Source organism: Lissotriton helveticus, chromosome 10 (genome assembly GCF_964261635.1).
Source record: "Lissotriton helveticus chromosome 10, aLisHel1.1, whole genome shotgun sequence".
Lineage (NCBI taxonomy): Eukaryota > Metazoa > Chordata > Amphibia > Caudata > Salamandridae > Lissotriton > Lissotriton helveticus.
Window position 1 is genome coordinate 514486750 of NC_136071.1, and position 19083 is coordinate 514505832.

Sequence of the window (19083 nt, forward strand, 5' to 3'; positions counted from 1 at the left end):
TCTGGTCCCACGAATAACAAAAGTGTCTTGAACATTCCCCCCCTCCCTCCTCCCACATCAGCAGCCCAATTCTGCTGTGACACATACCCCTCCCTTCCCTTCCATGCAAAAACCCCCCATTATCTTAGGGATCCCTTGAGGGCCTAGCAGTTCCGCCTCATGTATACAAGGGTACCCAGGACTGAATTCAGTGTCCCTTGTGTCCTGCTTGTAGCATCAGATCTTGCTTAAAGAGAAAACGAAAATGCCTTTGTCCACTGTCACCATTGTTTGTGCATACATCCAAGTACTCGTTGTCCTATGTCCAGCTGAAAAGTATACCGGTCTGTTTCTCCCTTCCATTGGATGATCTCTTTGTTCGGTGTTCACGATAAGTGTTTAATGTTCCCTCTCCCCTTTTCCATTATTCTATGTCCGACATAGCTGAAGTCGAGCGGAAAGGAGTCAATATCGGTTCCTTCCAGGTTGATCTCCTAAGAGTGGTCTTCAGAAAGTCTGCCATATGGTGAGGATTTGTGAAAAAATGCTGCTTGCCCTGGTCCGTTATCCGGATGGACGCAGGGAAAAGCATGGCGTAAGTGATGTTTGCTTACTGAAGCTTTTTCTTAACCGGTACAAACTTTTTCCGGGCCTCCTGTACCGCCATGATGATGTCTGGACAGATAGCTAGCTCAGAGCCCTCAAAGGAAAGTGTTTTTTTCTCACGTGCCAGCTGCAGGGTAAAGTCCCGATCTCGATAATTTAGAAGCCTTGCGATGATCGGCCTCGGGAGCAGCTCCAGGGGGAGGGCGATTGGTAAATGAGCGGTGTGCTCTCTCCACTATAAGCATCGCGGAGAAGGTGCTTCTTTCAAATACCGGTGTAAGCAGGCTCTCAACATATTCCTCCATTCGGCCTGTATTAGTGGACTCCGGTATGCCTACAATGTGTATATTATTGCGGCGTGATCTGGATTGTAAGTCCTCATTTTTAGCAGCTATCACTTTTAGTAATCGCTCCATGTTGAGTAGTTTTTCTTTTTCCCCGTAGATGTATCTTCCAGGTCAGAAATTCGTGGCTCCGTTTCTTTAATGCGCTCATCATGTTGATCGATCTTGTGAGTTATATTGTCTATGCGCGTGCTCGTTGCATCCATTTTGGCCTCTTTTGAAGTGAGGCTATTTTTCATTATGAGGAGGAGTTTGTTAAGATCTTCTGTTGAGATTTGACTCCAAAGCTGGGGCCTTCTGCCATTGTGTGTTCTGATTTCTACTCAGGTAGATTTGTGGGCCTCAAATTGCAACGTAGATTGTTTGGCGTTCCCCGAGTGTCCTCTGCAGGCAGGGTCTCTGCGCATCGCGGGTCTCTGGTCTCTGCCGCAATGCTCACTCGCTGCTGCCCCCTTGAGTTCTGTGCTGACAGGGGGGACTAAGGTACCTCAGTCCGGCCGCCACACCCCCAGGTCACATCCTGGTCTGTTTACTCACAGCTGTCGGTGCTCTCGGGCCTCAGCAGCGCATCTTCTGGTCATTCACAAAACAGGATCCATTTCAAGCAGCAGCTCTCCCTGCCTTCGCGTTACCTTTACATAACATAATATGTGCATTTGTAAAGCGCACGATTGCCCGTAAGTGTCCTGGTGCTGAATAATAGATGTTTATTACCATGTAAGGACCTCTGCAGCAGCGATGTCCGCTTCTCGTCCGCGGTCTCCCCGCCTTTGTTGCAGCTGAGGGCATGTGTGTGCGCTACATGTGCACACTTATCTTTTGGGGGGATGCATCAGGGGGGCCTTAGGCCCCCTGGCCCCCTTGCAATTGCATTCGCAATTTGCCATTACCAATTTGGTGATCGCAAATTGCGAACGCATTCCCATTCATTTTATGGGCCTACAGGTCCATAGGAATGAATGGAGTAAAAATTAGCTCATTGCGAATCGCTATTAGATAATGTGTAGGAATCGCAATTTATTTTGTGATTCCTACATGTTTAGGGAATTGCAGTTTCTAAATAGCGATTCCTTAAAAATCGCTATTTAGGAATCGCAATTCCTTATGTTGATGCATGTGCCCCCAAGCCTTTCCTAAATGCGACTTCACATTTTGGAAACGCTAATTACAATGAACTTCAAATTGATGGTAATTTGCAAAATCTTTGAAAAAGGCACAAAAGTGCATTTTTCAAAGGGGCATGTGTGTGCGCGCCACATGGGCACACCTACCTATTGGGTGGGGGGGGGGTGCATCAGGGGGCCCCTGGCAACTTTGCCATTGCCTTCACAGTTTGTGATTACCAATTTGGTAATCGCACATTGAGAATGAATTCCCATTCATGCCTACGGGCCTACAGGCCCATAGGATGAATGGAGTGACATTAGCTAATAGCGACTCACAAATTACGAATTGCTATTAGGTAATGATTAAAAATCGCTATTTAGGAATCGCAAATCCTTATGTTGATGCATGTGCCCCTTAGTGTGTAACAATCAGAAAATCCGAATGCTTTCAAAGCAAAAAGAACAATTTATATTGACTTTATGTAATAAAAATATAGGATGTTTACACAGGGGTTGCCACAGATTGGGACTATTTAAACTATTTGGTTGGACTTTCAGCTGCTGCTTTAATTTGAAAAATTGTGAAGGTATAAATGAAATGTTGAAAAATCGTTTTAGAAAAATAGGAACACGTGAAGGGAGCATCTTACTGGAAAATATAAGCAATTGCGAATTTGTGTGGCACAGAACGTTCTCTTGCTCCACAGTTAACCTTTTGTGAAGACATTGGTAAGAGTTTACTGCAACTGAATAGCAGCAGGATACAATGTGTAGGTAATGCTTGCATGTAGCTTTCCTCCAAGTGTTTTATCATGAAGGCCTAGGGCCCAAAAACAGACACACATCTACAACAAGGCTTCTGGGCTCTTCGCAGAGCTTTTCATAAACACATAGTTGCAGAATGTGAACTTGTGCTTAGAACAAAAGCGGACAGCTTGATGTATTAATGTAATGGGCATTAGATTGTTTTTTCAGTAATGCAAGGTATTTAATCCACATTAGTGACTCACTGAACTGGGTGCAGTGCTTCAGTACGAGCCACCCACTTGATTTTAATGTAATATCTTCCCATTTCCTAGGTTGTCTCTCTTCTGTTTATTTTCACGGTTTTGTTAAAGCACTGACTTCTACATATGACATGAAAGGTTATTACATTCCGTGGTGGGAGCCTCTGTTTATTCTTGAAGAATAACGTTATTGATTTTTTTCCAGTGTTATACAGGGTGGATCACTCCCCAAGAGCGAAAGATTAACAAAAGATAGAAACAATTGAAGTTTTCAGAGAGTTAAAGTTGAGACCAGACTGGAACAGAGACCGGGGGAGGATGTTGTGGAATCTGTAGTGCAGCCAGCATGTGCTAATAGAGGTGTAGCTATAGATAACAAGCATTTGCAATGCAATAGGTCTCACATTTAAGCGGGTTTAAGCTATTGGCATTGTAAATGACAATGCCTTTTATTTATGTTTTAAAAACTAAAACAAAACTAAAAGGGATTGCCATTTGTAATAGCTCAAACTCGTGTAAATGCAAGACCAATTGCATTGCAAATGCTTGTTCAATGGTGTGGGCAATTTTGCATCAGTATGGCACTGGTGTTTGCACCGTTCTGCTGGTACAAAATGTCCTTTTCTCAATGATTGTTGGTGCAAAAGTTATGAAGCTTACCCCAGTAAGGGGAGAGGATGTGGGGGAGAGAAGTTGCTTACTTTGGAACTGGGGAACAAGGTTCCAGTCTTGGTGTCGCTCCACAGATGTGATTCTGGGCACATCCCTAAATCTCACACTGCCCCCCCCCAAAATGTGCCCTTGTGTAATGTAACTGGTGCACATGTAAAGCGCTCCGAAGGCCTTCTCCGTTGGAGTCCGCTCTATGTAAAACTGCCAAAAACAGTTATAGACCTCCCTGAATAATTACTGTCAGGCTTGTGGGATGTTCCAGCAGAGAGGCGTTAATGGTTGGGGATTAGATGTACTCCGGGGCGGCTTTAGCCCTGGTGGCGCCCTGTGCGACAATGTCTGTTGGTGCCCCCCCCCCCCATGACGACCTCTAGCACGGAATCCCACACTAGCAGCACCCACTACCAGTGCCTCTCAAGTCTCCATAACCACTGTCTCTCAGATACATTTCATTTTATAGCACCACTCATACCAGTGTAAGGTGTCAGAGCACTTTACACCACACACACACTGCACAGAGACAATCATATGTGTTTAAATCCGTGTATAGGAAATGTTACTGCAGACATTACTACAAGGTGTAGTGTAGGAGTGACATGTCATCGATACTGGTACGCAATATAGTTAAAGTTCTTATTCAGGAAAGGCACACATTCAGAATTTAAAACATAACATCATTGTTAGGGGTTCCCTTTCATCATAAGAATTATTTTCTACCCAAATGAACCCTTTTCACTAGATTAGGACAATGATAGACTGAGCAAAAAAACACATAGCTCTAACATACCTTGCAGTTTGCAGCAGCTCTAGGGAGACAGTTAATAGCTCAATGTTCTATATGAGGATTTTGACTTATAAACAACAAGTAACAAAAGGAGCTCTCTCACAGAAGCAGTAACCCACTGACCTTTTTACATTATATGCACTTTGTTATCTGCATTGTACACGTTCTTAGCAGCAGGCATTTTAACCATCTAAGCTACCTTAGCAAGAGTCAAAACTTCTACTAGACAAACCTCCGGTCTTTTTCCAGAAAGACGATCAATCACCAGACTTCTCTTGACATTTTAATTGCTGTCTGAAAGTTGCTGGAGGCCAGGAACCAGGCAACAGGAGCTTTTAGAATGGTAATACACATTTTGAAAAATGATGCCCCCACCCCAAGCCAACGCCCAGTGTGGTCGCACCGATCGCACCGCCCTAGAGCCGGCCCTGGATGTACTACACTGAGAGAAAGGAGCTCAAAATTTAAATAACTATTGCCATTTAACATGATTGAATTGTCCTGGACAGCATTTTGGTTGCACAAGTATAGCGACTGATGTTCTTGTATGCTTTAAAATTTCAATAAAAACAACGTAGAAATCACTGCCTTTTCCAGCCCAGCCTTGGGGTTATAAGGTAGCAGCTAGGCGTTAACAGGTCTCTGCGAGGCATGCTTACATCCTAATCTTTCTTCCCTTCGTCCTCCCGATGGTAAACAGGAGGTTATTGGGGGACAATGTGTTAGGCAAGGCAGCTAATGTTTGATCTCTTGGGGCGGCGGTGTCACGCGAAGTATTTCACATGAATGAGCCGGGCATTTGTTAATCAACATATCAACAGCAGTCCTCCTCTTGCTCAAAGGCATTTGATCTAAGCAGCAGGTCTACGACGGCTCAAACGAGTTTAACTCCGCTTTTGTATGACCTCTTTTAAAGCCCAATTTATATACACATGGTGCCGTCTACTGCTCAACTGGCAGATCATTTAAAAACTACCATGCAGAGGAAGCCGTTTGGCTGTCGATAAAAAACAAGCGCAGTCATGGTTAATCAGTAACCTGATCCTCCTGGAAAGCAGCATGCCACTGCTCGCTCCCGAGAGCCTTAGGCCATGGGAGTTAACTTTTAGAAGAAAGGCGGGACATGCTGCCGTCTTTGGCCATTTGCATGCTGTCTTTCTTAGAAATGGAATGGAAGAATTCAACCCATAATCTCTCAAAATTTTGTCACAAAAAACTTTGGCGTATGCAGATGACATAGCAATTGTGACAAATGAACCAAAATTTGCCATGAGAGCTATCGAAGAAGAGGCGGGCCTGTTTGGTTTAGTATCCGGGTATGCCCTAAACCAGGGGAAAACGCAGATTGTCCTAAACAAAAAATGCACATTGGGGGATCCCAGAGTTACGGATCAAGCAACTTACCTGGGAATTAATATCTCCGCAGAATTAGACAAACTGGTGGATATAAATCTGAAACCCCTGATTCCAACTATGCAAAAGGAGCTGCATCGATTAGATAACCTACATCTTTCTCTTATTGGAAGATCTAATGTAGTTAAAATGATTTTTTTCCCTAAAATCTTATATTTGTTTAGGACAATCTGCTTGGAATTCTCATTAGCCTGGCTTAAAACTCTGGAACTAATCTTTTTAAATTTTGTTTGGGCCTATTCACAACCAAGGCGGGCAGCAAAATTTCTCACTCTACCTAAGGACAGAGGAGGACTATCCCTCCCAAACGTGAAAGCCTATTATTGGGCAACTGTACTATTATATAGCAGCAAATTGCTACAGAACACTTGCGAACCCGAGGAAACACAGCACTGCATGCCTTCTATCTTTCAACTACTCATTGGGGGTGAAAATAGAGGATATTTTTGGAAGCATCAATCCGATAACTATCACAAGAAAGAAAAGTTTAAAACCCTCCTTAACAGCTTTAAAGTTTGGAAAATGGTTAAAAAACTAATTGGTCTAGGAAGATGGTCCTTCTACACTCCCTTAGGTAACAATCCAAACCTCCCGGAAATCTTTAGGGATAAGTATATGAATAGATGGCTAGAGGCAGGGGTTACTCAAATTGGGTGTCTTATCTCTCCTGCTGGATTCCTGTCCTTCGAAGCGGTAAAAAATAAATTTGGGTTAGCCTGGCAAGATTTTTTTTAATATTTGCAAATGAGAGATTTTCTGATACATAAAACGGGGGACGGGGGGGGGGCTAGGAAGCAATGAACTAATAGAGACTTTGACTCAGTCAGTCAGATTAGCTTTATTTCGATTTTGATACGTAAAAATCATAAAAGCAACATTCATTATATACATAACATTGAGAACTATTTCATTACAATAATTAATAATAAATTAAGACAAAATTAAATCATTTCAAATGGATTGCTAATCACTAAATACCGCTGCTAACAGAAAAAACAACTCATGGAAAATAGTTTGGGATGGGGTTGTTGAAACCATTCTTAACATACACACTGCGATCTGGCCGATAATTAATCTCTAGGCTTGTTCTTTCTACAAAATGGTGTATTCTCTCTAGTCTAGTGTTTGAGGGCCTAGGGTAGCAGGACCTAGGGTAGAAATCATGGAGTCCCCAGACAGAGATCGGGCCATCCCCTAGTTGTGGAGACCAGGTTTGTAAATAAGGCGCGACCTGCTCACTCCTGAATCTAACTAACACAAGGTCGCCTGGGAGATGTTTTGGAAGGGGGCCGAGCCAACCCACCCTTCTAACACTTCGGATAGCCCCATCGATGATCACTGGCAAGGGTCGGTTCCTAGACAGCCAAAAGATGACCTTGTGTTTAAGATCCTCTAATCTCTCGGTTTTTCCCTTTGTAATAGGTAAAACACCAGTGAGAACACAGACAAAAGGGGCGGCCATTGGGGGCAAATGTATATGTTTAGTATAATCTAGGTTAGTAGATTTCTCTCCATGAGGTGTGGGAACGTTTGGCACCCCTACATCAGAGATGATACTTTTAGTGATAGTGGGCTCGATGTCAGAAGACGAAGAGATACGTGGGCGATTCTGTGGGACCGTAGATCTGTTAAATAGGATGCTGCTTCTTGGAGTAGCAATCTTAGAATCCACGGTAGCAGGTAAGAGCTGTGATTGGCTAAGTACTGCCGGGTTCTTACTAGGTTGAATCGGTGCCCTAATTGAGGTCTCTATATCCCTTAACCTATCCCCTAGGGAATTGATTCTTGCAGTAAAAGGGGATAATAAGGAGGTAACCAGACGTTTAATCTGATCCAGAAGGGCTGCCTGGTAAAGGGGTGCAGGAGATTCAGTATTAGCACAGGCCTGAGAAGCTGTGGGTAGGGTGCAAAAGGACGGTAGGGGACTTATACAAGGCTGTAACAGATTTGCTTCCCTCCTTGTGCAATTATCCCCGGAACGCTTTCTTTTAGTCATAGGAGTTTTAGGTTTCCCAAATTGTTTGGTGTTTGCATTTACTAACGGGGATGAGGGAGGGGCAAGCGGAAAGTTATCATTTTCGTTCAATAATGAGCTAGACTGCAGGTGTACAGGAAGTATTGGGCTGGAAGGGGCTTGGGGTGGGTCTGCTATTGTTTCGACTGATGCATATTGAACGTGACATAGGGCGTTCAGTTCCTCCAGCCAGGATGAACTTGATGCTGTGTCGACTAGGTGCGCCTCGGACTGTTTGCAGGCTACGCTATGTGAGGGCAAACGAGATTCAAGAGCTTCCAAATCATGAATGACCGGTAATAATACCCTGTCTACATAGCAGTCTATCATCCGCCTACTAGAGTTACTTGGGGGAATACTCGGTTTGGGAGCCCCCTTAAGAGGCATAGCAAAAAATGCAGTAAACAAAGTCCCGCAAAAAAACCCAATGAGAGTCCCAGTGTCTTGAGGCGAAAATATGAACAGAGATGTAGGTCGAAAACTCACTATACCTTGTTCGTTAAGAGCCAAGGGGGGTGGCCCGTCCCGTCCCTCTTGGTCCACCGAGGGCCACAGAGGGCCCGCCCTTTGCCCGGGCTTAGCCCCGCGCGCGCCCCGCGGGACAGAAACAAGGACTGCATAAATAGGTCAGGTAGGCGGGGCCGGCTGGGGAAGAGTACCAGCTGTTGGTAATGTCAGGGAATGCTGGTACTTGCAGTCCCTGGCCGCCGCACCCGCCAAATCCCCACAGCAGAGAAAGGGCAGCAAGGAGTCCCCAAATGGTCAGGAAAGTCCTCCGGTCCCCCAGAAGGTCTCAGGCACGGCAAACCTCGAGCCGCGAGTCGCACCCCACTCAAATAAAATCCAGGCTGTGGATGCTACGAACCCTGGCTCTTGAGAACCTGCTTTCAATATACTTCTCTCCTGAAGGACTGGCGGGGAAGCTTCGTAACATGGACCCTCCCATCAAATGAGCATGGTTGAGTTATTTTTCCATGAATCAGCAGTGTGTCTGGAAGCAGACTGACTTGCTAGGGATCGAATATACGAAGCTACAACGCGCCCTCCAGAGCACAGCCTAGTTACATTCGTTAGTGCAATGCACAAATTCTGCCAGAATCACATTTCAGGAAGTTGTTTCCAGAACCAAGACTTTGACTCACAAAAAGGGGGGAAAGAGAGACAAGATTGGAGGGATCTATGCACAAATAATAGATTATCTTCCAGATGATATGACAAAAACATCATTGAAATGGCAAGAGACATTGGGGATTACAGATGCTCAATTCAACTACACTTTTTCTTTATTTCACACAATTCTCATGTCCACTAAACGGCAAGCACAATTTTATAAAACGTGTTTTGGATTATATTACACACCGGATAGAATGGCTAAATGGACGAATGGAGCTAGCACACACTGTCCCAGATGTGGCATGCATTGTGCTGACGACGTCCATATCTTCTCGACCTGCATAGGTTTAAATTTCCTTAAAAAGGAAGTTGAGAAATTCCTAACTACAATGGTAGAAAGCCCGGTATCCCACACTAGTGATATTATCTTACTAGGGGCCGTTGACCCCAATAAAACCCAGGTGGGCCACGAACTTATATTTATAGCAATGGCAGCATTCAGACTATGTATTGCCTCTGCATGGCTAGACTCCGAAGCCCCCTCCTACAAGCAATGGCTGGCTAGATTTCTGGCCATCTCAAATATTGAGACCTCCATATATAGATGGAAGGGTAGGAGGCGTAGGAAAATTGTTTTTAAGATTTGGTCTCCCTTCTTAGTATGGTGCCAACTGCAAAATTAATTAAAGAAAGGGGAGGGGAAAAAAATAAAGAAAAAAAATATTTAAAGAGTAACAGGAAGAGGGAAAATCTGTAACATGGATATACATGTTTCATTTGTTTAATGTTTTTGTAATAGCAACTTTATTTTTTATTTTTTTTATTTTTTTATTCCTTTTTTTTTCTTGGAGGAAATGTATTCTCTTTTTTTGTACTGTCTGATCAGGGGGAGGGGGTGGGGGTAGGAGGTGGCTAACATTGGATGTAAAACGGTGAATAAAGATGTTTTAAAAAAAAAAAAAAAGAAAGACGCGCGCAAAGGCCAATGGCGTCAAAAAGCGGTGAACAACCATTACAACGCAACTATTACAACGACATACCATTACCACGCAACTATTACAACGCAAGTCATTACAACCACTTGCGCTGGGGGCGCTCTAGGATAGGGAATAGTTTAATATACTATCCAACACCTTCCCTACTATCCACGGGGACTGGAGTTGGAATAGTAAATTAAACTACTCACTATCCAGCACCCCCCAACGCAAGTCGTTGTAACGACTTGCGCTGTAAAACTTGCGTGGTAAAGGCATGCGCTGTGAAAGCATGCGTTGTAATGACATACATCCTGAAAAAGCACACGCACAAGTGTGTGGTCGTAGTTTGAAGTCCTCACTAGAAGCCTCGCAGGGTAGCGCATGCGTGCTGGCTGAGGCGAGACCTAAAAAGGAGTTGGCATAGGGTTGCGCACCCTGTCAAGCTTTGGTGTTTGTGGAAACCCTAGGATTTACGCTTTCTCCACTTGAAGATGGCAAGTCTTTTTGAAGGCAGGAAGAGTTCCTTACGTTGTAGACTGTTGCAGTAGACCAGGCATAACTAAAAGTGATGTTGAGGGGGTGAAAGCACACCATCGAAATTTTAGATCAATTAATGAGGCTTCCTGTCTTGTAGATCAGTAGCAGTGAAGCCATCAATGCTTCCAGTAGACCGATTCATTTCATGGACAGGTTTCAAGAACAATATCGGAGCGGTATAGGGACTCTTAGGAAATAATGCATAGAGGGAGAGAGGCTAGTAGTAGACTGAGATACTTTATATAGGAAGAACAAACCGTTAATATAATTGTCCAGTCCCTCCACTTACATTAAATGTAAATTTGAGTTAAAGTGGAGAAAGGAAGCCCTGAGCAAACTGTGGCTGTAGTGAGAGCAATGGTTATTGGACACTGAGAAAAGCTGGTAATCAAAAGAGATGAAAATTAAAAGAGAAGGTAATAATGGGAAGGTAGAAAACAAGAGTCTTGACACACCAGCATTGTCATTCATCTAGTGTAGCCTAGGGAAGCAGTGTGCCATTGAATTATTAACCAGCGACAGGAGACTATGGATAAAAATGAAGACTGTGCTATAGAGGGCAAACCTATATATACAATCCTCATAGGTGCAGTTAAGTCTGGTGGCATTATATAAGTGGCAAGTGGATCATTAAGAGGGATACCTCAAAGGGATGCCCCCTGTTGCTGTTGTTATTTACCCTGTAGATCAAGCCCCATGCAATTAAAGTGAGAGCAACATTACAGGACTAGGAAATTCGGATAGGTTATATGACACTCATGGTGTGGATATAGGCTGTTGACACCTTATTTTATTTATTTAAAACGTTTTATATAGCGCTGGCTAGACCCAGAGGTATCAGAGCGCTTTACATGAGCATCAGATCATAGTTACAGGTTACATTGTTACGAAGGTTACACAGTTCTTAGAGCATGGCAACATAGTTACTTGTAAGGTCGAGATAAACAATAAGCACAAATACGTAAGGGGAAAAGAGGGCAGTGTGAGAGATTCAGGGAAGGGGGTTGGAGTAGGGGAAGTATATAGATAATGAAGGTGGGAAAGAGGAGGGGAGGGTGAGAGACACAGCATGGGGAGAGGAGGGGAAAGGTGACGGGGACACAAACCGGTAGACGAGTCAAGGCAACGTCCAAAGTCCAGTAAGCTGTGATCCCAGGGGAAGTGGTATCCCTTCCCTGTCTCTATTGCGAGAGGTTCCCTTTACGCAGTGGACTCTCTCAGAGGGGTCTCTGAGACTCCAAGGCCTACATACTGGATCCTTCCCCAAAAAGGGGAGAGGGAGAGCTTTGGCAACGGGTGCCATACCATACCTCAAGTGTGAGTGGCTCCCTTGGCGCAGTGGACTCACTCAGCGCGTTCGCTGAGACTCCAGAGTATAAATATTGGATCTTTCCCCAACAAGGGGAGAAGGAGTGCTTAGTCAAAGAGCACAAAGCACAGGGGGTAGGCAGAGTAGCAGGCAAGGGGAGAGATTCACGGGAGAGAAGATAGGAGCTAGGGAAGAGACAATAAGGAGAGACGAAAAGAAGTCTGCCTAAAGACCGACTGGGTAGGTGACGACCAAGGAGGGAATCCACGGCCCATCTCCCCTATAGCTAAACTAAGTAGCTCCATCGGGCATCAGACAAAATAGTTCAGTCTCAAAACATTGAGAGAGGAGGGAGGGAGAGACATAAATAGAGGGAGGATGCGGTAGTAGACGACAGGAGAGACGAGAGGAAGTGCAACAATGTGGTTCAACAATATACTAGAAGAAGATCAACAAGTAAACATTAAATCAAACAATCAGCAATACATTCGGGGAGGAGAGAGAGGAGAGAGAAAGTAGTGGGGGGTAGGGGAGGAGAGGAGAAAGAGTGAGGATAAGGAAAGAAACAACCGTAGAGACGAAAGGAAGTCTGTCTAAAGACCGACTGAGTAGGTGACGACCAAGGAGGGATCCATGGCCCATCTCCCCTATAGCTAAACCAGGTAGCTCCATCGGGCATCAGACAAAATAGATCAGTCTCAAGTGGCGAGGGAATATGTTCACAGAAAAAACAGGGTGGGGACAGAGGGCAAGGGCATGTGAGGGTAGAGGACAGAAGCTGGAAAGAGTAGGAGCGTAGAGGGGGAGGGTTGGGGGAAGAGGGAGGGGGAAGGTAAGGTCAGGAGAGACGCGGGCGCGATAGCCCGAAGTCCGGCTGGGTAGGTGATAGTCAAAGGAGGGAGTGATAGGGGGCGTAGTGCGCCCTGAGATTGGTATATTTCAGCCCCCCCTCACACCCTTACACATCCATACTTATGTTAATGAATCCTCTTAAAACTGTTCAGCCACACTTCTGGGTTACAAATCAATATGGGCAAAACAGACTCCCTATCTTGGGTATGCCGGCAAAAAGATGATGTCAGGAACTCCTAGATATAGGTTTGCAATAGAAAATGATAACGTTTCAATACTTTGCCATGCAGATACCACACAATGCTGCAAAACAGTCTGATTATAATACGGGAATGTAACTTTAGGTCTTCGATAATGTTTTGTTGCACACTTTCCCTGTTCATAATGTGGACTTGCAGTGGCTAAGATGGGTTTCTCACCCTTTAATTGTAAAATTTGCAAAATATGTTATGTGCCACCCCACCAACAATCTTTAAGGAAGTAGATAGTATACTGATCTGAGTATGGGCTGGAAGGAGGAGCATGGTCCTGCCTGACATCCTAAAAATGACAGGGGGTGGATGCTCTGGTCTTCCTGTCCTGGAATTGTATTATATTGTTTTATATTGCTTCAAAATTACAGCAGGTAGGACACATATTTGAGAAAAAAGATTGCTCAGCTTGACTGTGGGCATGGAGGCCAGATGAGAGACGGAAAAGTGTCCATACACTTCCCCACACTATACATCAGACAGCCTGTGCATAGGAATCTACTGTTAACAGTCTTGCGACGCCCCTTTCTCCAGATCCATTCAGAAATATAAGTAAAGATATGACTAGTCTGGTGAGGGTGTTGAGTGGGTGATGCACCTCGAAATACTTATTCCTGGTAGTTGAGTCTATCTGCTGTGCAGAGAGGCAAGAACGGTTTGGAGTGAACTCAGAGCAGCTTTCACAATATCGGAAACTACCTAAAACCGTCAGAGAGACCTGGGGCCATTTTACAGAAAGTGCCACAGGGTGCAATAGGCATGTATGCCTCCAGGGCACTTTGGAATTACAGAAAGGGCTGCAGATGCATGTGCGGCCTCAGCGGCTGCTTGTGTAAAACAAATAGTGCTGGCGCACATGTAGCACCAGGGCTTTCTCAAGAGGACGTTTCCTCATTTGCATGGGGGTGCGGCCCCACGCAAATGAGGGAATCGCTTTAAGTCTGCGCCAAATTTTGGACGTGGGCGCAAAGGCAAAGAAGCTGCCAGGAGGCCGGCTTGAAAGTGCTCCACAAAAAAGTGGTGCACTGTTAGTGTGCCCCCTGATGGCAGCCCTCTGGGGGGGAACCAGGGTCCTATGGCCCCTCTCAGCGATCGCATTGCAGGCAGGCGCACTCACTGCTCCCGCCTGTGAAGGGATCTCTAATGCCTCTTTAAAGGGCAGGCGGGCTGCCATCTACACAGTGAAACATGGATCGACTTTGAGCAGCCGCTCCGTATTTCACTTGAATGCATTGCACCCAGGGCAGCACACGTTAGCGGTATTCACTGTAATAGGGCGCTCTTTTCCCTGTTTGTGCATGACGCACCTATATAATCGTGCACCATGAAGCAAACGGGAAAAGGGCACCGTATGCATAATAAGGCCCTTGTTTGGACTATCCTAGTGTCCAGGCCACCTCGTCAACACTGAAAATTGTTAGCCACAAGTCCCATTGAAAGAGCAACAATTGTGGGATGCAGACCTCTTGGCCCCATAGGGATATAGAATGGAAGATGACAGGCGCCCAGGTTCAGGGGGTGCACAGTAGTTTACAGTTTAAATGGCTACATTGTAACTTTATTATTGCACCTACACACATTACCCCGTAAATGATATACAGTTTAGTAAGATAAATCTCCTAGGTTTCCTAGATGCGGAGGAAAGGGGGCCACATTAATACACATAATGCGGACATGCATGAAGCTTACTGAATATTGGCTCCAGGTTACAACTAGGCTGACCACAATAACAAATATAACCATAAACGCATTGATCAAACATGTATTAGGAATCACACATAGACTTAAAGACATGAGATTCCAACATACATTTATTTTGGTGGATCTAGAATTGCCAAAAAGATGCATAGCAATCCAGTGGCTTAAACCAGGAATCCCAACAATGGCTTTTTGGGAAAGGGTCTTGGGAAAATGTTCACTAGCAGAGGAACTCAGACTGATAGAGGTAGGACAAATGCAAAGTTGTAAGATCCGATGCAGAGGGCTGGGGTGATGTATACAGTGGAGGAATAGGGAGAAACAGAGATGGAGCTGTAGAATCCAATAATCCTTAATCATGTTCAGTACAAATTTTCAGAATGAGTAACATAATCTTTTTAAGCTCAACAGGAACGACTGGAAGTTGAATAGTCTGACCGGTAGAGGTATTAGATCATAGTTAAATGTGTCATCTGATGATTAATGCAGTACATTTATGTATGTGGTTTAATAGGGTAACACAATGTGGAATAATATTGCCAACATATAATAAGAAGAGTGCTGTTTAACCTCAGATGAGGCTACACTGTTATGTGCAAGGATTCCGATTGTAACCGAAAAAATTATAACGTTTTAAAAACAACGAAGACAGTGATTCATAGAAAAGGGTGCTGGCAAAGCTGGATCACTAGTCTTTATAGCCTCAGAGTAATATAACACTTTTTAATCATTAAAAAGCAACTTGACTCAACAGAAAGAACAAATAAAACACTGGAGAATACCACCATGAAACCAGAACATTGATAAACGCAGGGAAAGAACAGGTTTCAAAGTCAAATTTGCAGAGATTTGATTGGATAAACCACCTATTCTAATCTAGCACACCTCATTTTACAATAGAAAAAGGCTGCATGCTCCATACAAGAGAACACATGTAACTTCTTCGGGAAATACTGTAACGTTGTTGCTCGTATGTACACCATGCTGATTAAGTGATTGGTCATTTCTTCCGCAGGGAGGACCTGTGGGTGAGAGAAGGTAAGGTCCTAAATCCCGAAAAACTGTTCTTTGACGAAAAGGGATCTGCAGATATTCAGCTGGACTGCCAAGGCAGCATCGTGGCCCCGGGGTTCATCGACACTCAGATAAACGGTGAGACCAGTTAGCACCAGTAATGGATTTAAAGTGTTGAGGGGTTCCTGGGGCTTTTTCTTCTCCAGATATTAGCTTAGAATCTTACAATGGAAGATGCAGTCATGTTTTTAGTATGAATTCTGAGCTTTTCTTTAGCACTGTGACTGCCATCTAGGGTGATCTCAATACTCTGTAATAGTTCATCCTTGCTCCCATTCTCCAAGGGAAATAAAATCTCTATTATAGTGTTCTCTCGTCATGAAGTGGTAAGATAGTAGGTGACGGTGTGACTGTTAACCTGTATAGAGTAAGCAGCCACAGCCCTTGAACAAAAGTAGACTGTCATAAGGTTTGCATCTTGTTTTCAAAGTGTCCAAGGTTAGGAGTATCATTTGTTTTCTGTAGCTTCACATTGCAGTGTTGCTCTTGGTGTAAGTCAGTTAGAATATCACTTGCCATTAAACAAGGAACACATGAACGTAAAGATCACATTTTTGAATGACCAAGTTACACGTTTAACAAATTTCAGAAAAGAGGCTAACTCAATTCACTGGTGTCGTTTATAAAATAGGTCAGGACAGCTCATTATTTTTCTTTACATAATTATGCTCCCTGAAGGAAAAATGCAATGTCAGTCAGAACCATACAGGAGAATGGCAGCACAGCTACCAAAGACATTTCCTCCTTACTGGATAACCATTGCAGATCAGACTTCCTTTGATCACTTGTGAGTGGAAGAGACTTGTCATCTGATTGGGTTAACCTTTGAGAAAGGATAGCCGCATTCTTGTGCAATGTCCCTGCCTTGTGCGCAGCAGTGAAATCCAATCTCTGCAGGAAGTGGGCTATCAAATCAACTTAGTGTTCTCACCCTTCATTACCCACTTGAGAGGTTTGTGATCCTTCTGATCGAAACCCTGTCCAAAAATAAATAAGGTCTGAGGCGCTGAAAGACCTAGATTCTGGCATTGCACTCATTCTCAGTAGCAGCCCTGCTGGGCTTCGTAGTACGTTTTTGGCTAATAAAGGTGACTGTATGCTCCTACCCTTTCTTGAAAGAACTTGGGGAGCGCCTAGATGGAAGCCGTAAAGAGATGCAAGAACATACCTTGCCGCATGAAAGGACGGATAACACTTGCCTTGAGAAGTGACCTACTCCATAGATGACCACCGAAGGACCTGTGTAGGACAGCCAAGACTGCCATGGAGACACAAAGTTGCAACAGTCAGCTATGCTGGTTTTAGCTGTGACATCATATGGTTAAATGAGCTGCTCCATTGCGTTCACAGCTGAAGAATGTTACTCTGGAATGTCCCCGACAATCCCTGTACCTGTGGAGTGCCTCTATTTACCTCTCTCTGGGGCATCTCTACTTACCTCTCCAGTGAACCCTGAAGGCCTTGAGAAACCAGAACTTCTCTGGTAAGGAGTCCGTTTCCATCAGTTGGAGGAGGTCACTCTGATTTCAAAACCATTTGTGTTCTATTTCTAGCTCAAGCAGCTGTTGACGAAAACCCCTGAACCATCCAGTGCCCTGTAACGGGGTGTACAGGAGATCGCCTGAGGGTGGCTCATCCCCACCGCCTACAAGTCCCATAATGCATCAGAGCGCTCAGGAGTCTGTGGCGGTACACCGCAATGCTCGTTTACCACTCCCCCCTCTCTCTCTTCCCTCCCCACAGGACATTGAGGCGGGTGTTACCGATGCCTCGGAGGAGGAGGTATGGCCCTTTAATTCGTGGGAGGAGCCGGCATACTACGTGTTTCCGTCAAAAGGAGGTGACCGGAAACCAAGGTGTGCTTGTACACCCGGAGGTCGGAAGAGAAGAGCGTTTTGAGTGCGGAGGTTCAGGAGAAGACGGAGTCGAGAGGAGAAGAGATCGAGAGGAGAAGAACATCGGAGGAAGGAGCTGAGAATACCGGAGGTGGAAGAGAGCGGCGAGGAACATTCGAGGCCGGGGGAGAAGAGGAGAAGAGGCACCTGCAGGGAGCAGAGTCGGCGCCTGCCCAGGACGGAGAGAAGCCAGGAGGCCACCGTTCCCGCGAGCTGCCCTGCCACTCACCCAGGGGAGGTGCGTGGCTATCCCAGGTGCGTGACAGATTGCGGGGCTGGGTGGAGGGTAGAGGTACTCTAGGTACAAAACCACGGGAAGCCTAACATCCCGGTTCCCCTTTCCCTGTGCACTTTACCCTACCCCCCACTTTAGGACACACTTGTACAAAAGAGCACCGGTGAATCCTCTCACTCCCTTCCCTTGTGAACGTTACCTTTGAACGGAGATCTCACAGCCCCCTTGTTTCTCTTTGCCTTTTCGGGGGAGCCACACGTCCCGCCGCAACGGACTCCGTGGAAGAAGAACCGGCCCCTCAGAGTCCCGAAGGATTCCGCCAGAAGGAGAAGGCCCGCCACCGGAGACGCAGTAGAAGCAGGTCCCCGCGGCGACCCCCTCACAGGAGAGCAAACTGTACTGATCACTTGCTTGCATCAATAAAACCCTCATTAACCCGAGCCCGCTTGTTGCCCATAACAGCACCCTTACCGGCGCCCCACGCAACATGCCCATAATGAGTACCCCTGCCACTGGTAAATCTCATCCACAACTGGTGGGTTTCCAGATACAGGCCGTCCAACCCCTGGCCATTTAAGGAGACATCTATAAAGAATTGGCACCCTGGTCAACTACTGCCCCCTGCATACCTCTGTGGCTACTGAACGCTTGGAATCCAGTTGATTCAACTTGCAGCTACCAATTGAGCTTTGGGGAACAGATAATGGATTATCCGTAGGCTCCTCTTGAATTGCTCTTTGAAACACTTACAAACTATATTTATGGAGACTTCAGTCTTTGGCTTGGGCGCTTATTGGAACCTTGTAAGCTTATGGCAGGTGCACAGAGTGCACTACTGAACACATTTCTGTATGTACCATTATCCTCAATCACAGCCTACATAAGCTAAAGGAACAAGTAGATGGTTGTGTTCATTTGATCTCCAACTTTGCAAAAGACAAACTTGAACACTCCAAAGATAACCTAAGAAGATCTGAACAGTCCTCTTTTGGATAAAATTGGCCAAAGAACTCCATGCTAAAATAATTGCCAACTCATAGCGCTAATAAGCTACAATAGTATTTGAGATCATTCTCTGTTCCAGAAGGCGTTGGTTCCAGCCTTTTTCAGTGTAAACAACATTTTAATTTAACTGTTCAAAAGCCCTTTTCTTTGTAATTTCAAGAACGTTCTGGGCATTGAGATTATTAAGTGCTACCAATTAGTGTAAACTGCTT

At 45.0% G+C, this 19083-nt stretch overlaps 1 protein-coding gene across 2 annotated transcripts in view; it reads left to right on the plus strand.

Annotated features, from left to right (window-relative positions):
* AMDHD2 (amidohydrolase domain containing 2) overlaps positions 1–19083 on the plus strand; it is a 403548-nt gene that overhangs the window by 116312 nt on the left and 268153 nt on the right. For both annotated transcript variants that reach the window (XM_078663025.1, XM_078663026.1), the window contains one exon: positions 15678–15814. In XM_078663025.1, coding sequence (XP_078519151.1) covers positions 15678–15814 — 137 coding nt within the window. The remainder of the gene's footprint in view (positions 1–15677; positions 15815–19083) is intronic.